The following is an 18,763-nucleotide window of genomic DNA, read 5'->3' on the forward strand; positions in this document are numbered from 1 at the left end:
GGTGACCACTCAAGGCCGAGTTGGTCGACGGCCTCAGACAAAAGTAATCAAAAAGGAAACCAGCTGCAAGTGAGCTCAGTACTTTTAGTGTTCATAATGGAAGTGTACCTAAAAAAGGGATATATTCTTTTGTGTTTTCATTAGGGTCTGAGAACATGTGGGGTGTTTATAAAGTTTACAAACACGTTATATTGGCCCCAAGACTGCTTGAGGTGCTCAAATGAACTAGATGTAAAAAGGTCCCAAAACTCCCCAAACACACATATTCTCCATAAACTTAAAAATTTTTCAAAAGAAATCAATACTTTTATTCAGCAGGAATGCATTATATTGATCAAAATTGACATAAAGACATTTGTAAGGGAACTCCCTTTCAAGGGAATTCAAGCTGCCCTCAGTTTATCACGGGTGGGGATACACACGAGCTGTGTGTTGTTTGTATGGGAGTGGGAGCATGCCCAGTCAACCCTTGAGGGGGCTGAGTGTGAGCATTGTGAATAGCTGTCATTGAAAACGCTACGCTCCTGCCAGGCGCTCTTCGAGGAGGGTGCTTCTGCATGCGTTCCCCGCGGTTCTGGTCCCGGCTTAGATTGTGGGGTTCACAGATGGATCTGGCAGAGGGGTGTGAGACGCCCCAGCCCTTTCTCTACCCTTACCTACCAGGTCCAGTGCCTTATCTCAGGGTTTGGAAGCACACTTTGCGGTTACTTCCACCTAGGTTGAGGCACTGGTACTGCAACTATCCACCTCTTAGGAGTTGGATGTTGTTACTATTCGAGAGGGGAGATATTGAGGAGTTGCGACCTCACACTCCTGCTTATAGAGGTTGTGACCCCTGCTGTGGCTAAACTAAGCATTGAATGGCCAGCTGAGAAACAGTAGGTTCAGCAAAAGAGCAAGCTAGATGAAACATTTTTATCATCTAGGTCACAGCCTCTTCATCGGAGATTGAAATTTTTTCATGACCTCCACACCGAGGTGTCATGTCAAGGTCGTGAAAGAAACCCTTTTTTTATCATCCCTCAAACCTCAAACTATTCTAACATCCTGGAGCTGTAACAAAATGGCTATGGGGTGATGCCCAGGGATGAAGAGAAGCTTGTGCGCTATCTCTCCCCTGATTCAGCATCGTCGATGAAATCCCCGACGTTACCCACCAAGCCACTAAGAGCCACTTCAGCACTGGTGGGTAAAGCGTATTCGTCAGCAGGTTAAGCTGCGGCATGTCTACATACCATGTCTGTCCTTCAGGCATATCAGGCTGACCTGCTTAGAGACATTGATGAAAGCGAGGTAGCTAGCGCTGACGCCTGGTTTGGTCGAGCTGAGGTAGATCTATTTGCATCTCTAGAGACGACACACTGTCCATTGTGGTTCTCCCTCAAGCATTCAGCTCCTCTTGGGCTGGATGCTATGGTACAGATGTGGCTGAGGCTACGTCTGTATGCTTTTCCCCCAATCACGCTGCTCCCAGGAGTTCTGGAGAGGGCCCGTCCTCTGCTAGTAGGCCTGTTCTCGCTGGCCAGATATGGTTCTCGGACCTTGTATCTCTCCTTGACGGCTCTCCTTTCAAGATTCTGGTCAGGAGGGACCTGTTGTCCCAAGAAAGGGGCGCGATCTTTCGCCCTTGTCTGGAGTTATGGAAACTGTGGGCCTGGCCCCTGAAGGGTACTCAGCTTATAGATTCAGGTCTCTTAACCGAGGTTGTTCCTCCACGAGGAAACTGTATGCGCTGAAGTAGAGAGTGTTCACTTTATGGTGTGAAGAGCGTTGGTTGGACCCATTTAACTGCCCTATTGGTACTGTGCTGGAGTTCCTGCAGCAGTGCTTCTCAGCAGGGTTATCCCCTTCCACCTTGAAGGTGTATGTGGGGACCATAGCTGCTTACTCACTCCTTTGTGTTGTGTATCTTTAGGGAGAGACCCACTGGTTACTCGATTCCTCCGTGGCACCTTGAGACTGAGACCTGCCCAGCGCAAGAGAGCACCAGCATGGGATCTGGCCATCGTTTTGGAAGGCCTTGCTGTTGCTCCCTTTGAGCATATTGAAGAGGTTCCAGAAAAGTTCCTCACCCTTAAGACGGTCTTCCTTCTCACTATCTAAGGTCCTACTAAAGTCCTTACTAAGATCCCAATTAATATTCCGGGGCCCATTGCACTGTCAAGTCAAGTCACTTTAATTTACAGGTCCTTCTCAAAAAATTAGCATATTGTGATAAAGTTCATTATTTTCCATAATGTAATGATAAAAATTAAACTTTCATATATTTTAGATTCATTGCACACCAACTGAACTATTTCAGGTCTTTTATTGTTTTAATACTGATGATTTTGGCATACAGCTCATGAAAACCCAAAATTCCTATCTCAAAAAATTAGCATATTTCATCCGATCAATAAAAGAAGTGTTTTTAATACAAAAAAAAAGTCAACCTTTTAATAATTATGTTCAGTTATGCACTCAATAGTCAATACTTGGTCGGGAATCCTTTTGCAGAAATGACTGCTTCAATGCGGCGTGGCATGGAGGCAATCAGCCTGTGGCACTGCTGAGGTGTTATGGAGGCCCAGGATGCTTCGATAGCGGCCTTAAGCTCATCCAGAGTGTTGGGTCTTGCGTCTCTCAACTTTCTCTTCACAATATCCCACAGATTCTCTATGGGGTTCAGGTCAGGAGAGTTGGCAGGCCAATTGAGCACAGTAATACCATGGTCAGTAAACCATTTACCAGTGGTTTTGGCACTGTGAGCAGGTGCCAGGTCGTGCTGAAAAATGAAATCTTCATCTCCATAAAGCTTTTCAGCAGATGGAAGCATGAAGTGCTCCAACATCTCCTGATAGCTAGCTGCATTGACCCTGCCCTTGATAAAACACAGTGGACCAACACCAGCAGCTGACATGGCACCCCAGACCATCACTGACTGTGTGTACTTGACACTGGACTTCAAGCATTTTGGCATTTCCTTCTCCCCAGTCTTCCTCCAGACTCTGACACCTTGATTTCCGAATGACATGCAAAACTGAGCAACAGTCCAGTGCTGCTTCTCTGTAGCCCAGGTCAGGCGCTTCTGCCGCTGTTTCTGGTTCAAAAGTGGCTTGACCTGGGGAATGCGGCACCTGTAGCCCATTTCCTGCACACGCCTGTGCACGGTGGCTCTGGATGTTTCTACTCCAGACTCAGTCCACTGCTTCCGCAGGTCCCCAAGGTCTGGAATCGGTCCTTCTCCACAATCTTCCTCAGGGTCCGGTCACCTCTTCTCGTTGTGCAGCGTTTTTTGCCACACTTTTCCTTCCCACAGACTTCCCACTGAGGTGCCTTGATACAGCACTCTGGGAACAGCCTATTTGTTCAGAAATTTCTTTCTGTGTCTTACCCTCTTGCTTGAGGGTGTCAATGATGGCCTTCTGGACAGCAGTCAGGTCGGCAGTCTTACCCATGATTGCGGTTTTGAGTAATGAAACAGGCTGGGAGTTTTTAAAAGCCTCAGGAATCTTTTTGCAGGTGTTTAGAGTTAATTAGTTGATTCAGATGATTAGGTTATTAGCTTGTTTAGAGACCCTTTTCATGATATGCTAATTTTTTGAGACAGGAATTTTGGGTTTTCATGAGCTGTATGCCAAAATCATCAGTATTAAAACAATAAAAGACCTGAAATATTTCAGTTGGTGTGCAATGAATCTAAAATATATGAAAGTTTAATTTTTATCATTACATAATGGAAAATAATGAACTTTATCACAATATGCTAATTTTTTGAGAAGGACCTGTATATAGAGCTTTTAACAATATAGATTTTTTCAAAGCAGCTAAAGGTCTGCAGGCCTTCTGTTCTCCACCCTTTCAAATTTCAGACCAGGAGAAAGTTAATATGCTGTGCCCAGTCAGGGTTTCTAGTGGCTTATGTCCTCAGAGCTGCCCTGTGGTGTAAGTCAGACCAGTTATTCGTATGTTTTGGGTCACCCAGGAAAAATTGCCCAGCATCTAAGCAGAGGATGAGTAAGTGGGTAGTCGAGGCTGTCTCACTTGCTTTATGAGTCGGCCGGTCTGCCATCACCTATGGCTATACTCCACCAGGAGTATGATGACTTCTAAAGCTTTGCTTTCAGGAGTTTTCCTTTGTGACATTTGTGATGCGGCTGGCTGGTCCTCACTGCAAAACTTTTGTCATGTTTTATAACCTGGATCTGAGTTCCACTCCAGGTGATTTGGTGCTTTCGTCTTTTGTGTGCGCAACGATTTCACTCAAATAGGCACTTGCTGGTACGGCGGCGTGGGTATAAGATTCCCACAGAATCTCGACGCAGCTCGAGTTCCCTTGAAAGGGTACGCCTCAGGTTACGACTATAACCTTGGTACCCTGAAGAGGGAACGAGACCCTGCGTCACCTTGCCATACTGTGATCGACTTGCTTCAGAAGCTAGTTCCCAGGTTTGTTCCCAGGTATGCTTTATAGTTTCTTGGTCGATGACATCACCAACGCCATTGGACTTATTGCACACGTGCTTCATGACGTAATCACACAGAGGAGTTCCCACAGAGTCTCGTTCTGTTTTCAGTGAACCAGGGTTTCAGTCGTAACCTGAGACGTTTTCACTATTGATCATAATAAGAAATGTTTCTTAAGCAGAAAATCAGCATATCTGAATGATTTCTGAAGGATCATGTGACACTTAATACTGGAGTAATTGTAACGGAAAAATTCAGATTGGCCTATACAGGTCAATTACATAGTTTTTTTAATTTCACAATATTCTGTTTTTACTGTATTTTTCTTATCAAATAAATGCAGCCTTGGTGAGCATAAGAGACTTATTTCAAAAACATTAACATATCTTACCAACCCCCATATTTTTAACAATAGCGTACATTAGAAAAGTTTAGCTTGTCTGAGAAAGTTGCAGATGGTTACATTTGCTAAGGCAGGACTGATCAGTAGCATTTTTAAGACGAATATTTCAACCTTCCAATAAATACTGTATATTCAAACAATAAGCCTTGTTTGGGCTATTCTGTGCTAAAATTACACTTCCTTTTCAAGGGAACTCGAGCTGCGTTTGAGACGCGGTGGGAACGCTCTGCGTGATTACGTCGTGAAGCACGTGTAAAATCAGTCCAATGGAAGCCCGCTACGACATAGGTGACGTCATAGACCAGGAAACTATAAAGCAACCCTGAAATCAGACCGCGATAGCTTCTGCACCTTCAGCAAGCGCTCTCTGTATATCTGTCCTTGTCTATTTATTGTTGTGTGTCAGCGTCCCCGTGCAATCCTCTGAGGAGGGTTGTAAAACGGTCAGTTCGGTTGTTCCCTGCCGGTTCGCCGCTTCAGGGCGCCGAAACGATTGTTCAATCAAATCCAGAGGCCAGTCTCGAGAGACTGGTTCCCTTATCGGAATTTCTGGCAGCGTGGAAACTTCTGCCAAATATTTCTCTATGGGTCCTGCACATAATAGAAAAGGGTTACAGAATTCAGTTCGGTTCTCGTCCGCCCAGATTTCAAGGAGTCCTCCCCACGGTGGTGGACTCACAGCAGGCTCTGGTAATGGAGCAAGTACTGACACTTCTTCGAAAGGGAGCTATAGAAAGGGTTTCTCCTCCCAGCAGAGAGTCAGGGTTTTACAGCCGTTACTTCATTGTTCCAAAGAAGGATGGAGGGCTGCGTCCTATTCTAGACCTGCGCCAGTTAAACAGCAGGGTTCAGAAACTCAAGTTCAGAATGCTTACACTCAAACAGATTGTATCACAAGTTCAGTCCGAGGACTGGTTTGTCACAATAGACTTGAAGGACGCGTACTTCCATGTATCTATCCATCCTCATCACAGGAGGTTCCTGAGGTTCGCTTTCGGGGGCGAAGCATACCAATATCGGGTTCTTCCATTTGGCCTAGGTTTATCTCCCCGCACTTTTACAAAATGCGTGGATGCAGCTCTGGCTCCGTTGAGACTCCAGGGCATCCGCGTATTAAATTACATCGACGATTGGTTGATTTTAGCTCAGTCAGAGCAGGTGGCGGTTCAGCATCGAGATGCTGTTCTGTCCCACATAAAGAGTTTGGGGTTGCGGCTAAACACCAAAAAGAGTGTGCTCCTCCCTGCTCAGAGGACCACTTTTCTAGGTGTAATTTGGGATTCGACCACAATGCAGGCACGCCTGTCTCCTGCTCGTATTTCTGCGATTCTCACAGCCGCAAAGAATGTGAAACTAGGCCAGTCACTCACTGTGAAACAGTTTTAGAGACTGTTGGGTCTCATGGCAGCTGCGTCCAACGTTATTACTTTTGGCCTTCTGTACATGAGACCCCTGCAGTGGTGGCTCAGGACCAAGGGGTTTTCTCCGAGGGGAAATCCGTTCCGCAAGATCAAGGTCACGCGGCTATGCCTTCGTGCCTTGGCCTTGTGGAAGAAACCTTGGTTCCTCGCCCAGGGCCCAGTGTTGGGGGCTCCTTGTCGACGCGTCATGCTTTCGACGGATGCTTCCCTCACGGGATGGGGGGCGGTCATGAGTGGACCTGAGAGGCCATCACGTGTTGGTCCGCACAGACAACACTTTGGTGGTCTCCTATATCAACCATCAGGGGGGTCTGAGGTCACGTCACCTTTGCAAATTGGCCCATCAGATCCTCCTATGTGCCCAGGGGAAGTTACTGTCGCTCAAGGCGGTATATATTCCGGGGCGTCAGAATGTGGGAGCAGATATTCTGTCGAGACAGGGGCTGAGGCCCGGGGAGTGGAGACTTCACCCAGAAGTGGTGGAGTTCCTGTGGGAAAAGTTCGGTCGTGCTCAGGTAGACCTTTTCGCATCATCAGATTCAACCCATTGTCCCATGTGGTTCTCTCTAACGCACCCAGCTCCTCTCGGTCTGGATGCTATGGTGCAGGTGTGGCCGAGGCTGCACCTGTACGCCTTTCCCCCGATATCTTTGCTTCCGGGGGTTCTGGAGAGGGTTCGCCGAGAAGGGGCTCGTCTGCTACTAGTAGCCCCTTATTGGCCGACCCGAGTTTGGTTCTCGGACTTGGTGTCTCTTCTGGACGGCTCCCCCTTTAGGAGATCCCAATCAGGGTGGACCTCCTGTCTCAGGCCAGGGGCACGATATTTCACCTTCGGCCGGAGTTGTGGAAACTGTGGGCCTGGCCTCTGAGGGGGCCAGGCTCAGGGAGACCGGTCTTTCGACCGATGTTGTAGAAACAATTCTTCAATCCAGAGCTCCTTCAACGAGAAGGCTGTATGCGCTAAAATGGAAACTTTTCACCACGTGGAGTGTTGAACGTCAGTTAGATCCTGTTAACTGCCCTGTTGGTTCAGTTCTTGATTTTCTGCAAGACCGTTTCTCGGCCAGGTTATCTCCTTCCACCCTAAAGGTTTACGTGGCGGCTATATCTGCCTACCACACCCCTCTGGGGGGTACTTCTATTGGGAGAAACCCTCTAATTACTCGCTTTCTCCGTGGTACATCGAGGTTGAGACCTGCACTGCACTCTAGAGCACCGGCTTGGGACTTGGCCATTGTACTCGAGGGTCTGGCTTTAGCTCCCTTTGAGCCCATCGAGGAGGTTTCTGAAAAGTTCCTCACTCTAAAGACTTTATTTCTCCTTGCTATCTCATCTATCAAGAGAATTGGTGATTTACATGCTTTGTCGGTTGCTCCTTCATGTCTGGAATTTGCACCTGGTATGGTGAAGGCATTTCTCTACCCCAGGCCGGGTATATTCCTAAGGTCCCACTGAATGTTGGATGCCCAATAGTGCTGCAGGCCTTTTATCCTCCACCCTTTAATACCCCTGACCAGGAACAGCTTAACCTGTTATGTCCAGTCCGGGCTTTAGATGCCTACGTTCACAGAGCTGCCCTGTGGCGTAAATCTGAGCAACTATTTGTTTGTTTTGGGTCACTCAAGAGAGGATGCCCTGCATCTAAGCAGGTTATGAGTAAATGGATAGTCGAGGCTATTTCATTGGCTTATGAAGCGGCCGGACAGCCTTCACCTATGGCTGTGCGGGCCCATTCTACTCGGAGTATGGCGGCCTCTATGGCCTTAATTTCGGGAGTTTCCCTTCTTGACGTATGTAAGGCGGCAGGATGGTCCTCTCCGCATACATTTGTCAGGTTTTATGACCTTGACCTCTCCACTCCTGGGGCGAGGTTGCTTGCTTCTTAGTGTGCGCAGGACCTCACACAGAACGGGCATTTGTCATTATGGCGTAGTGGGTATAGGGTTCCCACCGCGTCTCAAACGCAGCTCGAGTTCCCTTGAAAGGGAACGTCTCAGGTTACGTATGTAACCCTGGTTCCCTGATAGGGAACGAGACGCTGCGTTTGCCTGCCATACTTCCTGCATGCCCTGATCGACTTGCTTCAGGTTTTTCAGAAGCTATCGCGGTCTGATTTCAGGGTTGCTTTATAGTTTCCTGGTCTATGACGTCACCTATGTCGTAGCGGGCTTCCATTGGACTGATATTACACGTGCTTCACGACGTAATCACGCAGAGCGTTCCCACCGCGTCTCAAACGCAGCGTCTCGTTCCCTATCTGGGAACCAGGGTTACATACGTAACCTGAGACATTTTTACACTTTTAGTATACTAATAAAAATATACTTTTTATTTCCTTCTTTGGCATATACCTGAATTTTGGTTTTATTTTGTGTGGGGGCCACAAAGATAACATCTTGCACAATAACCTGAAAGAAGATCTGTAGATCTGGGGCATATCAGGTCATAACAGACAGCACTGTAATCATGTTTTAAATCCTTCCCCCTTTTTGTGGTTCATTAGATTTAGAAAACAAAAACATTTGGTATGTTTTCGGGGGTCTTTGGTGGGCTGTTTTCATTGTTTTTTTGGGAGGACTGTGTGTTTTTCAATTCAGTGTTCCAATAACTCCTAGTATACATTGCTTGTATTTGTCAGAGCTCTTGTCAGCCAATGTATTTTCCTCCCTAATGCATCATCAATAGAGGATAACTGCCCTCACAAGCTCCACAGAGCAATTAGGAAAAACTAACCTGGGCCTCTGACGTGCTACAAGCAGACAGAAAAGCAACATTGACACAAAGCATTCTATTAGTTTGTTGGACTTGAGGATGAACAGGATTTGAATCCGTGCCTTGTAATGATGAGGTCTTCTATTTTAGAGGTGAGGTCATGACGGGAACTAAATTTGCTCCCAGTTGATGCGTTTAGTGAAGACGCTAAACAATTTTCTACCAAAGTTCTCCAGATTTCTGTTTATCGCAGATCTAATGCATGGCCCAATATACGTAAATCCTAAACTTAACTGTGAAATTGCACCATATACATGAAACCACATTGTCTTACATTGTGTAAAGGGCACAGATGAGCAATATGGAAATGGGATTTTGGGATTTTGTAGGTCAGTAATAGGATTTGAACTGGTGGGTCGCAACCCAAATGCTAAAAATGCTTTGTTTGTCCAGAGAAGACATTTATAAACCAAACACTCTAACTATAAAGTCAATGTGCAGTTGAATAGGAATATTTCAGTGTTTGATTTTAAAGGGAAATTTCCCAAAAATGTTGTCATTACTTACCCACCCTCAGGTTGTTCCTCAGGTATCTTCCAAAGAAGATATTTGGTAACCAGACAGTTGACAGCACCCATTGAGCTCCATAGAAGGCAAAAAAATGCAATGGCAGTCAATGGTTACTGTCAACTGTCTGGTTACCAAATATATTAGAAGAAAGAAACTCATAAAGGTTTGGAACAACATGAGGGTTAGTAGAGTAAATGATGGCAAAATTTAAATTTTTGGCTGAACTATCCCTTTAAGGCCATTTTCTGTTTTCATTTGTGCCTCAAACAATTTCGGTAGCATTGATGGAATTTTCCGGCTTTCCGTGTTTTCACTGTTATGCGGTAGGATGCACTATTACGCATCTTCTGAAAGACTACTGAATCTCTTGATCAAAACACATGCAGAGGTTGCAGAAACAAGCGATAGATATCATGTGTAATCATATGCATATGTAAAATAAAGTGATCATCAACATTAAACAGCATATAAATCACTGAATGTTACTGAATGAAATGTCGACCCAGGACGAGCTATTGGACTTTGCAAGCTTTGGGGGTGTTGATGGACTTGATCTACTCCATCTATGTTTTGATCATAGTTCTGAATCCGATCCAGACCGTAGTCTTTGACAAAAATGCGATTTTCTCAGCTTTTTGCTCAAAATGTTGCCTTTTTTATGAAACTTACCTACATTCAAGTGTTGAGAAAAAATAATGCATAAAGCCAGAATGAGAAGTTATTTATTTATTTTTTTTGCTTTAAAGCAGAGGATCTGTTCTTTCCTTTGATATATTGCATGTTCAGATATTCATACAACAAAATATTCTGGGGGACATGACATTTTTGAGAAAATTATCAAAAATGTTGGTGGTGACTGGAAACTTTTATTTTTAATATTAGTTCATATTCAGTGTACATTTTTAATTTTGAAGCAAAATCAGGTGACAACCTCTGAACTTCATGGTTGTACAAACTGGCATGTTTGTGTGACCAAACAAACAAAAATATTTTTTTGAATGAGTCTCCTTTCATCGTTGTGGGCAATGGCTATAATCTGCTCTTATTCCTACTGAGGCTACTGGAGGAATCACAGTACCTCTACTACCGTACCAATGACATCAATGCAGAAAAGGTCAGATGTTGTGAGAACATTCAGTGGTTGCAAGGTTTGCTGAAGTAAAAGTGCACTGACAGCTCAGCTTACTGTCAAAAGCTTCCTGCAGACTTCTCAACCTCACTTCTTTCAAGCTTATGTCAGAGTTTGTCTGACTCTCGTGAAATGCTGATATTTATACTATCCAGATGTCATAGTCTCAGGGGCATGAACTGAACATTAAAAGTAAGTTTGCTTGCATTGGCGTCACCTAACGTCAGTTTAGAAGTCATTTATTTGGAAGCAAACAACAAAGTAACTGTAGCTCGACAAATTTGTACTCTGATACCTTCAGTATTAAACATCTGCATCCTGCACTGATTTTAAATGATGTGTGCAGTTTGTTGAGGTGCGCATTACATTCTTTTTGTGGACTTAATATTCTTGTTGAATATTTATATTTTAGAAATAGTGTAAAAAGAAAAATAGTTTAAAACAATGTTAAAGTAAAATTAAATGCATTTAAGAACATGAATAAATATTTTTCAGATATTGTTTTAATTACTCCTTTTGGCTTTAGTACAATGAAAATATACTGTAAAAGTATGTTTTATTTTGTTGTTTATAATAATATTAGATAAAACAATTGTTGTAGTATAATGTTGTTTCTTAATAATATCATGCAGAATATTTCTCATACACTATTTATAAATGAAAATATAGAGCTGCCATTCTTTTTTATGAAGGGGTTCCCTCGATAGGAATTCATAGGAAATCACATTTTGAGGTCCTTGCTGTCTTATTTTAGTATCTTTATAAACTGTGTGTATATATATATATACAGGTCCTTCTCAAACAATTAGCATATTGTGATAAAGTTCATTATTTTCCATAATGTAATGATAAAAATTAAACTTTCATATATTTTAGATTCATTGCACACCAACTGAAATATTTCTGGTCTTTTATTGTTTTAATACTGATGATTTTGGCATACAGCTCATGAAAACGCAAAATTCCTATCTCAAAAAATTAACATATCATGAAAAGGGTCTCTAAACGAGCTATTAACCTAATCATCTGAATCAACTAATTAACTCTAAACACCTGCAAAGATTCCTGAGGCTTTTAAAAACTCCCAGCCTGTTTCATTACTCAAAACCGCAATCATGGGTAAGACTGCCGACCTGACTGCTGTCCAGAAGGCCATCATTGACACCCTCAAGCAAGAGGGTAAGACACAGAAAGAAATTTCTGAACAAATAGGCTCTTCCCAGAGTGCTGTATCAAGGCACCTCAGTGGGAAGTCTGTGGGAAGGAAAAAGTGTGGCAAAAAACGCTGCACAACGAGAAGAGGTGACCGGACCCTGAGGAAGATTGTGGAGAAGGACCGATTCCAGACCTTGGGGGACCTGCGGAAGCAGTGGACTGAGTCTGGAGTAGAAACATCCAGAGCCACCGTGCACAGCCGTGTGCAGGAAATGGGCTACAGGTGCCGCATTCCCCAGGTCAAGCCACTTTTGAACCAGAAACAGCGGCAGAAGCACCTGACCTGGGCTACAGAGAAGCAGCACTGGACTGTTGCTCAGTGGTCCAAAGTACTTTTCTCGGATGAAAGCAAATTTTGCATGTCATTCGGAAATCAAGGTGCCAGAGTCTGGAGAAAGTCTGGGGAGAAGGAAATGCCAAAATGCCTGAAGTCCAGTGCTGCTTCTCTGTAGCCCAGTATTGGCCCAACTGGACCTGGTTCCTGGAACTAGTGCTCCTCGTGACAGCCCCTCCCTGGCCCATTCCTCTGAGAGAGGACCTGCTCTCTCAGAGACGGGGCACCCTATGGCACCCACTTCCAGACCTCTGGAAACTCCATGTCTGGTCCCTGGACGGGACGCGGAGGTTCTAGGTGACCTACCCCCAGCGGTAGTTGACACCATCACTTCCGCTAAAGCCCCCTCAACGAAGCACCTCTATGCGTTGAAGTGGATCCTGTTTGTTGACTAGTGTTCTTCTCACGAGGAGAACCCCGAACTTGCTCGATCAGAGCTGTGCTTTCTTTCCTGCAAGATGGATTGGAGCGAAGGCTGTCTCCCTCCACCCTTAAATTGTATGTTGCCGCTATCGCCGCACATCACGATGCAGTTGAAGGTAAGTCGCTGGGAAAGCACGATCTGATCGTCAGGTTCCTGAGGGGGGCGAGGAGACTAAATCCTCCTCGCCCTCTTTCTATACCCTCTTGGGATTTGTCTCTGGTCCTTTCGGTACTTCAGAGACCACACTTTGAGCCTTTGCAGTCAGCGGAGTTAAAAATGATGTCCAGTAAAACAGTATTCCTGGTTGCATTGGCCTCCATCAAGAGGGTAAGGGACCTGCATGCATTTTCGGTCGACGAATTGTGCCTAGAATTTGGCCCGGCTAACTCTCACATGATCCTGAGACCCCGGCCCGGATACATACAACATCTTTTTTGATCCTGGAACAACTTTCAGATCAACCAATCAGATTTGAGGGACAAGTTTACAGTTTATGTCAAGTTTAGGCTTAGAACCAGAGTAAGGTGCTTCAACATCAGTGTTATTGACCTATCATTTCCCTCTGATTTTAGGGAAAAGTTATGGGTAGGGTTAGGTTTAGGGGCAGGGATAGGGTAAGGACTAAATTTTGGGACAGGAATGTTGGTCCAGGATCAACGAAATATATCTTACTTGGCAAAATCACGGTGACCAGGGGCCTCATTTATAAATGTTGCGTACGCACAAAAGAAGGCATACGCCGCTCTCTACGCAATAATTGGTATTTATAAAAAGCAAACTTGACAGTAAAATGTGCGGTCCTTCACGCAAGCTCTGACCCAGGCGTACGCACAAAAACGGGTGAAATGAGAAACGGCGACACCGTTGGCAGATGGAAGAAACACGTGAAAGTGTGTGAAACTATAGACCGTTGTGTAAAATAAATGGCAATACTGCCTCTCATAAATAACACGAAGACTTCACAAAGCAAGTCTTACAACTAACAGCCTACACGAACACCTGTTTGATCGATCTGCAACAGAAATGCAAATTAACACATATTTGCAAAAAGAAAAGTGAAATATGTTCTGCAATAATATTGGCATGTTATACAATTCATCCTCATAAATAAGATGGTAAACAGAACGAAATAATGTACAAAACTGATATTCTCGCCAATGTGTCCGTCCGGCGAAGCAGATATAGATGCAATTAGATAGTCAGTCAGTCAGATAGATAGATAATTAGGGAGATAGATAGATAGATAGATAGATAGATAGATAGGTAGATAGATAGATAGATAGATAGATAGATAGATAGATAGATAGATAGATAGATAGATAGATAGATAGATAGATAGATAGATAGATAGATAGATAGATAGATAGATAGATAGATAGATAGATGTATTATTTGTCCACTGGGGAAAGTTGTTTTCATAGTAAAAATGTCTTCATCAGCTACGGAATCATGGTATTCATGAATATGCCTTTAGTTTGTTTTATTTTAGATAAAATAACGTATGACGTATGTCTCAACAATTCAGAAAGCTGCTAGAAATTACATTTGCGCTGAACTATTTACCATTTCCAAGTAGATTATAACCGACATCTGTAGCTTGTCAGATGCAATTAAATGGATGGAAATAAAATGCCCCATCACAATGCGTAATGACGCACAATGGCTGATCTTGCGCTCTTAGAAGATGTGGAAAATAGAAGGATTCGGAGTGAACACATCTTCAGACAGCAAGAAGACATGCTGGCAAATGAGGCAAATGTCCGACCATTTCTTTTTTATTTCGGCCACAGTCCGAGGTTGTGAGGCTACAGCATTTACGGCGTCTGCAACCTTTTGCCACTCACTGTGCCCACACTGTGCCCTGCAAACAACATTTTTCTCCTCTTTTCCACCTCGCCAACGATAACTTCTACTTCACAGTGAGTGAAGTTACGTTTTTTTTATTTCCTCTCAGTGTTTGCCATGATTCCGCATCGATGAATATAATATGGGCATTTCACGGACTATTTATGGGCAACTATGGGCGTGACATGAAGCCGCAAAAGCTGGGCTACATTTAGAATTGATTGTGATTTATTAAGGGAAAAATGCGTAGGATGTGCGTGCGCACGGTTTTATAAATCCGAATATTTCTGTCTGTACGCACGTTCCATGTTTCATCCGTACGCCACTTCTGACGCAAATCCTGCGCAAAGTTTTATAAATGAGGCCCCAGGTTCCCACCACTCCCTTCCAGGACCAGGTGGTGAACCTGCAAGCGCTGCCTTCGGAGGAGGCAGACCCAGCCCTGTCTTTTCTCTGTCCCGTCCGCGCTCTGCGCCTGTACGTGGACTGAACGCAAAGCTTTAGGACCTCAGATCAGCTCTTTGTCTGTTACGGAGGCCAGCAGAAGGGAAAGGCTGTCTCCAAGCAGAAGATGGCCCACTGTATAGTGGATGCCATCGTCTTGGCTTACGAAGCCCAAGGTGTGCCTTGCCCGCCCGGGTTGAGAGCCCACTCCACTAGGTGTGTCGCTTCTTCTTGGGCGTGGCACACGGCGCCTCGCTGACAGATATCTGTAGAGCTGTAGGCTGTGCGACACCTAACACGTTCATTGGGTTTTATAGCCTACGTGTTGAAACGGTTTGTTCCTGTGCGCTCGCTTCAACTAGCCGGTATCACCGAAGTGTCTCTAGTGTGGGTTTGCTGCGCCACTCCCCTCCACATGGAGCGGATGCGTGCACTTTCTGCTCCAGCCGAGTTCCCCACTCAGGCGAACCCGGTAGAGATCCTCCGCCACCCCTTCGGCAGTCGGACATTGTGGAGCATCCGATGCCAGCCCTAGGGCTCGTATGCTTCTGTAACTTGTGCTAGGCTGGGTTCCATATGTCGTGATCCCTGCGGCGATCCCATATGCGTATTCTTCCACGATCAGCTCCCTCCGGTGAGCCCGTGTCTTTCCCTTGGCAGAGTCCGCTCTGCTGTCACTGTCTGGTTGTAGCCTCCCCCTTCTCAGGCTGGAGCCACCCCAGTGACATTCCATATGTTGCACTGCCCCTCTGGACAGTCCATATGTGTATTCTCCGCATTTTACCTGTCTTCGGGCAGGATGTGGCTTCCGCAGTGTCATCCAAAGGGTTCCACTGTGTCGGGTATAATGGAACAGTAGTTCGAACTCCCTCTACGCAGGCCTTCCGCACCAGCAAGTTGGGGGTCTGAGAGTCTTGCGTAGTGCGCTAGATGTGGCAGCAACCATGGCGTTTTGGGCTCACTCCCTGAAGTGAGCCCAATTTTGCTTCACGTCGACGTTACGTCTCCAATTCCATCCTTCAGTGAACGAGGGTTACATCAGTAACCGAGACGTTTTTTGTTTTGTGCCAATTTTTTGGTTTTATTAAGAAGAAATGTTTACATAATTTTTAGTAATTATTATTTTAGTTTTAGTTATTTTAGTACATAAAGTTAAACTTTTTGAAAATGATAAATGTCGCCTTAACAACTAGATTAAAAAAAATAAGTTTTTATTTTACTTTATGTCTGTTAATGTTTATTTATTTCAAGTAATGATTTTTTTTTTTATAGCTTTAGTTTTAGTTAACTATAATAACCCTGCTCCTTCGCATCCTCTGATCTACGTGCATCCTAAGACACATCCTAAGACACGTGATTTAAGCTATAAATCAATTCTGATTAAATGTTCAGTGACTACGTTTTGCGTTTGCACTAGTGTTGGTGCACAGTATTTTCATGAAAGATTTTTGTTTTGCAGTGTTTTGTTTGTTTTCCCTGGAAACAATTCAGGGATGGCTAAGGGCAACGAAAACATTTTGAAGACACATACACACGCACGCTTAACAACTGGATAAGTGTTGGTTGGTTGTAATGTGGAGTGTGGCAATGGAGGGAATGTTGTCAGCCAGAGTTTGTGGGCACTATGAATGGACTAGATTTACAGTTGGGAAAATCCCCTACAGTGGATGGGGACACCAAAAGGAAAGGCCTGTGTATTTCACAGGGGCAATGAGAGGGCATTCCTTCCCTCAGTGCTCTGAACACAAGAGATCTCTTGTTCCTCTGTATGCATATATGCTCTAGCATTTTCTCTTTTTTCACTCTGCGCTTGCACGATCCCAGTGCGCTCACACTGATCTGACATATAGCTAACAGGGAAAAAAAAGACAGCAATTTCTGTTTGACAGCAAGGTAAAAACAAGCTGAGATGAGCATACATTCATATTGGTTCATGTAAAATAGAAGCTCAGGTGTGGATCAGATTCTCAAAAATTAGTTCTATTCCTTAGAAATTTTTGGAGACATGGAGGGTTCTCACTGATAAACAGGAATTACAAACTATTTGGTTAATTCTGACCAAAAACAGTATGGTCCAGCTCCAGTGTTCCGCATCCTCTTTTTCCCAAATGTAGAACATTTAGAACTAAATAAAAGTATAGCAATGTTCTTTATAGAATGAAAACACATTGTGCTTTGTTCGGCTACAAATCATTAAACACTCGCATGCACTCAGCTTTCACTGTATCTAATTTGCCAAAACTGCAAGAATAAGGATGACTGATGTTTGATATTTAACACATCTCACGAAAGTATCAACCAAGGTCAAATGTAAGAAATTTTGTTACCGGTTTCATTTTATGTTTGAAACAAACATAAGTTTGTTTCCATTGTTTTCGTTCTTAACTGTTTGTAGTCTTTGATGACATTTCCATCTACTCATTTACGGATTATTTATATAATTCTTGTTTCTTTTAATGATGGTGCACGCTTTCACTTGGAAAAGAATGCTTTGGTATGGAGAAGATGCTTTGGTTGTAAATACAGCATCTTAATGACTTAATAGGATAGTTCACCAAAAATGTTTCATTCTGTCATCATTTGCACCCTCATGTAGTTCAAAACTAGTGTGACTTGTGGAACACGCACACAAAATAATAACACTGTCAATGGGGACCAATGTTGTTTAGGCCAAACATTCTTCAAAACATCTTTCATGTTCCATAGAAGAAAGAAAGTCATAAATGATGACAAACATGTTATTTTTTGGTGTCACTTTAAAGCCCCTCTTGGATCAGAATCTCTGAAATTTAATTAATAAAACTACATGACTGTCATCATGACGGTGTTGTATTATGACAAATGTGCTCATCGCAAGCTCTTGAACTCAACTCACTTGATATTTTGTCTGTGCCAGGTGATTCCATTTCCGATGTCATGTGACATTCGAGAAGACTGTGCATGTCGAGACCCCGATGCCCAGGAGAACAACAAAGGATTCCGCCACCGGTCCATTGGCTGAGCTTTGTACCCCCTTTGGCACCCAGGGGGCCTGCTGGGAAACCATTCTTCTCTACATGCTGCTTATAAGAGGGCCTTTCCACTCACATCGCACTTCGACATGCCCTTGTTTCCTCATCAAACAACAACTTAAGAGGGTATGACACTCAAAAACAAACAACCAACCAAACACATCAACAACAGGTTTTGCAAAGGATATGAAGTGGAAGTTTTATGAATTACTTATGGCAATAGCAACCATAGATGTTGTCAAACTAAGGCTCAAAATTAGCCTGGACTGACAGTTTTGTTGTTTTATGTTTGCTTCCATTGATCATTATTTGTAAAGGGCAAACATGGCAATGTTGTTTCCATGTAGAGACAGAGGAAAAAAGGGCGAAAGGGAAAAAATGCAGCTGTTAACGTTTGACTGTTGTCGGAATGGGATGATAAATTGAGTCAAATCAAGACACCAAACTAAAGTGAATCGATGAACGAGAGGACTGCTGATGTTTTCATGATGCCCCTTCATGTCTGACCTCCAAGACTGTTCCGATGACAGTTTAGCCATTCAATGTGTCCTCTTATATCATATGTTCACTGTGTTCTTATATTTATCAATTCAAATATCAAAGAGAAAATATACAAATGGACCTTAATAACAAATCCAAATTTGTCACACGGGTGGCTTGAACTCCTCTGAATGTTTGAGCTGCTGTTACTCACTAATATATATATATATATATAAATATATATATATATATATATGCTTTGGCCCTAAATCACTAAATCCTGTATATCAGAAAGAAATGCACAAATCTGATGGCGAAAAATCATCAGA

At 43.7% G+C, this 18,763-nt stretch overlaps 1 protein-coding gene across 3 annotated transcripts in view; it reads left to right on the forward strand.

The window, feature by feature from the left end:
- Positions 1 to 18,549, forward strand: part of pappab (pregnancy-associated plasma protein A, pappalysin 1b) — a 139,548-nt gene extending 120,999 nt beyond the window's left edge. For all 3 annotated transcript variants that reach the window (XM_077231867.1, XM_077231868.1, XM_077231869.1), the window contains exon 22: positions 17,840 to 18,549. In XM_077231867.1, the coding sequence (XP_077087982.1) occupies positions 17,840 to 17,944 (105 nt within the window). In that variant the 3' untranslated portion in view covers positions 17,945 to 18,549. The remainder of the gene's footprint in view (positions 1 to 17,839) is intronic.
- Positions 18,550 to 18,763: the final 214 nt, after the last annotated feature.

Source organism: Siphateles boraxobius, unplaced genomic scaffold (genome assembly GCF_051911475.1).
Source record: "Siphateles boraxobius isolate OS27281-9 unplaced genomic scaffold, OSU_SipBor_1 16, whole genome shotgun sequence".
Classification (NCBI taxonomy): Eukaryota; Metazoa; Chordata; class Actinopteri; order Cypriniformes; family Leuciscidae; genus Siphateles; species Siphateles boraxobius.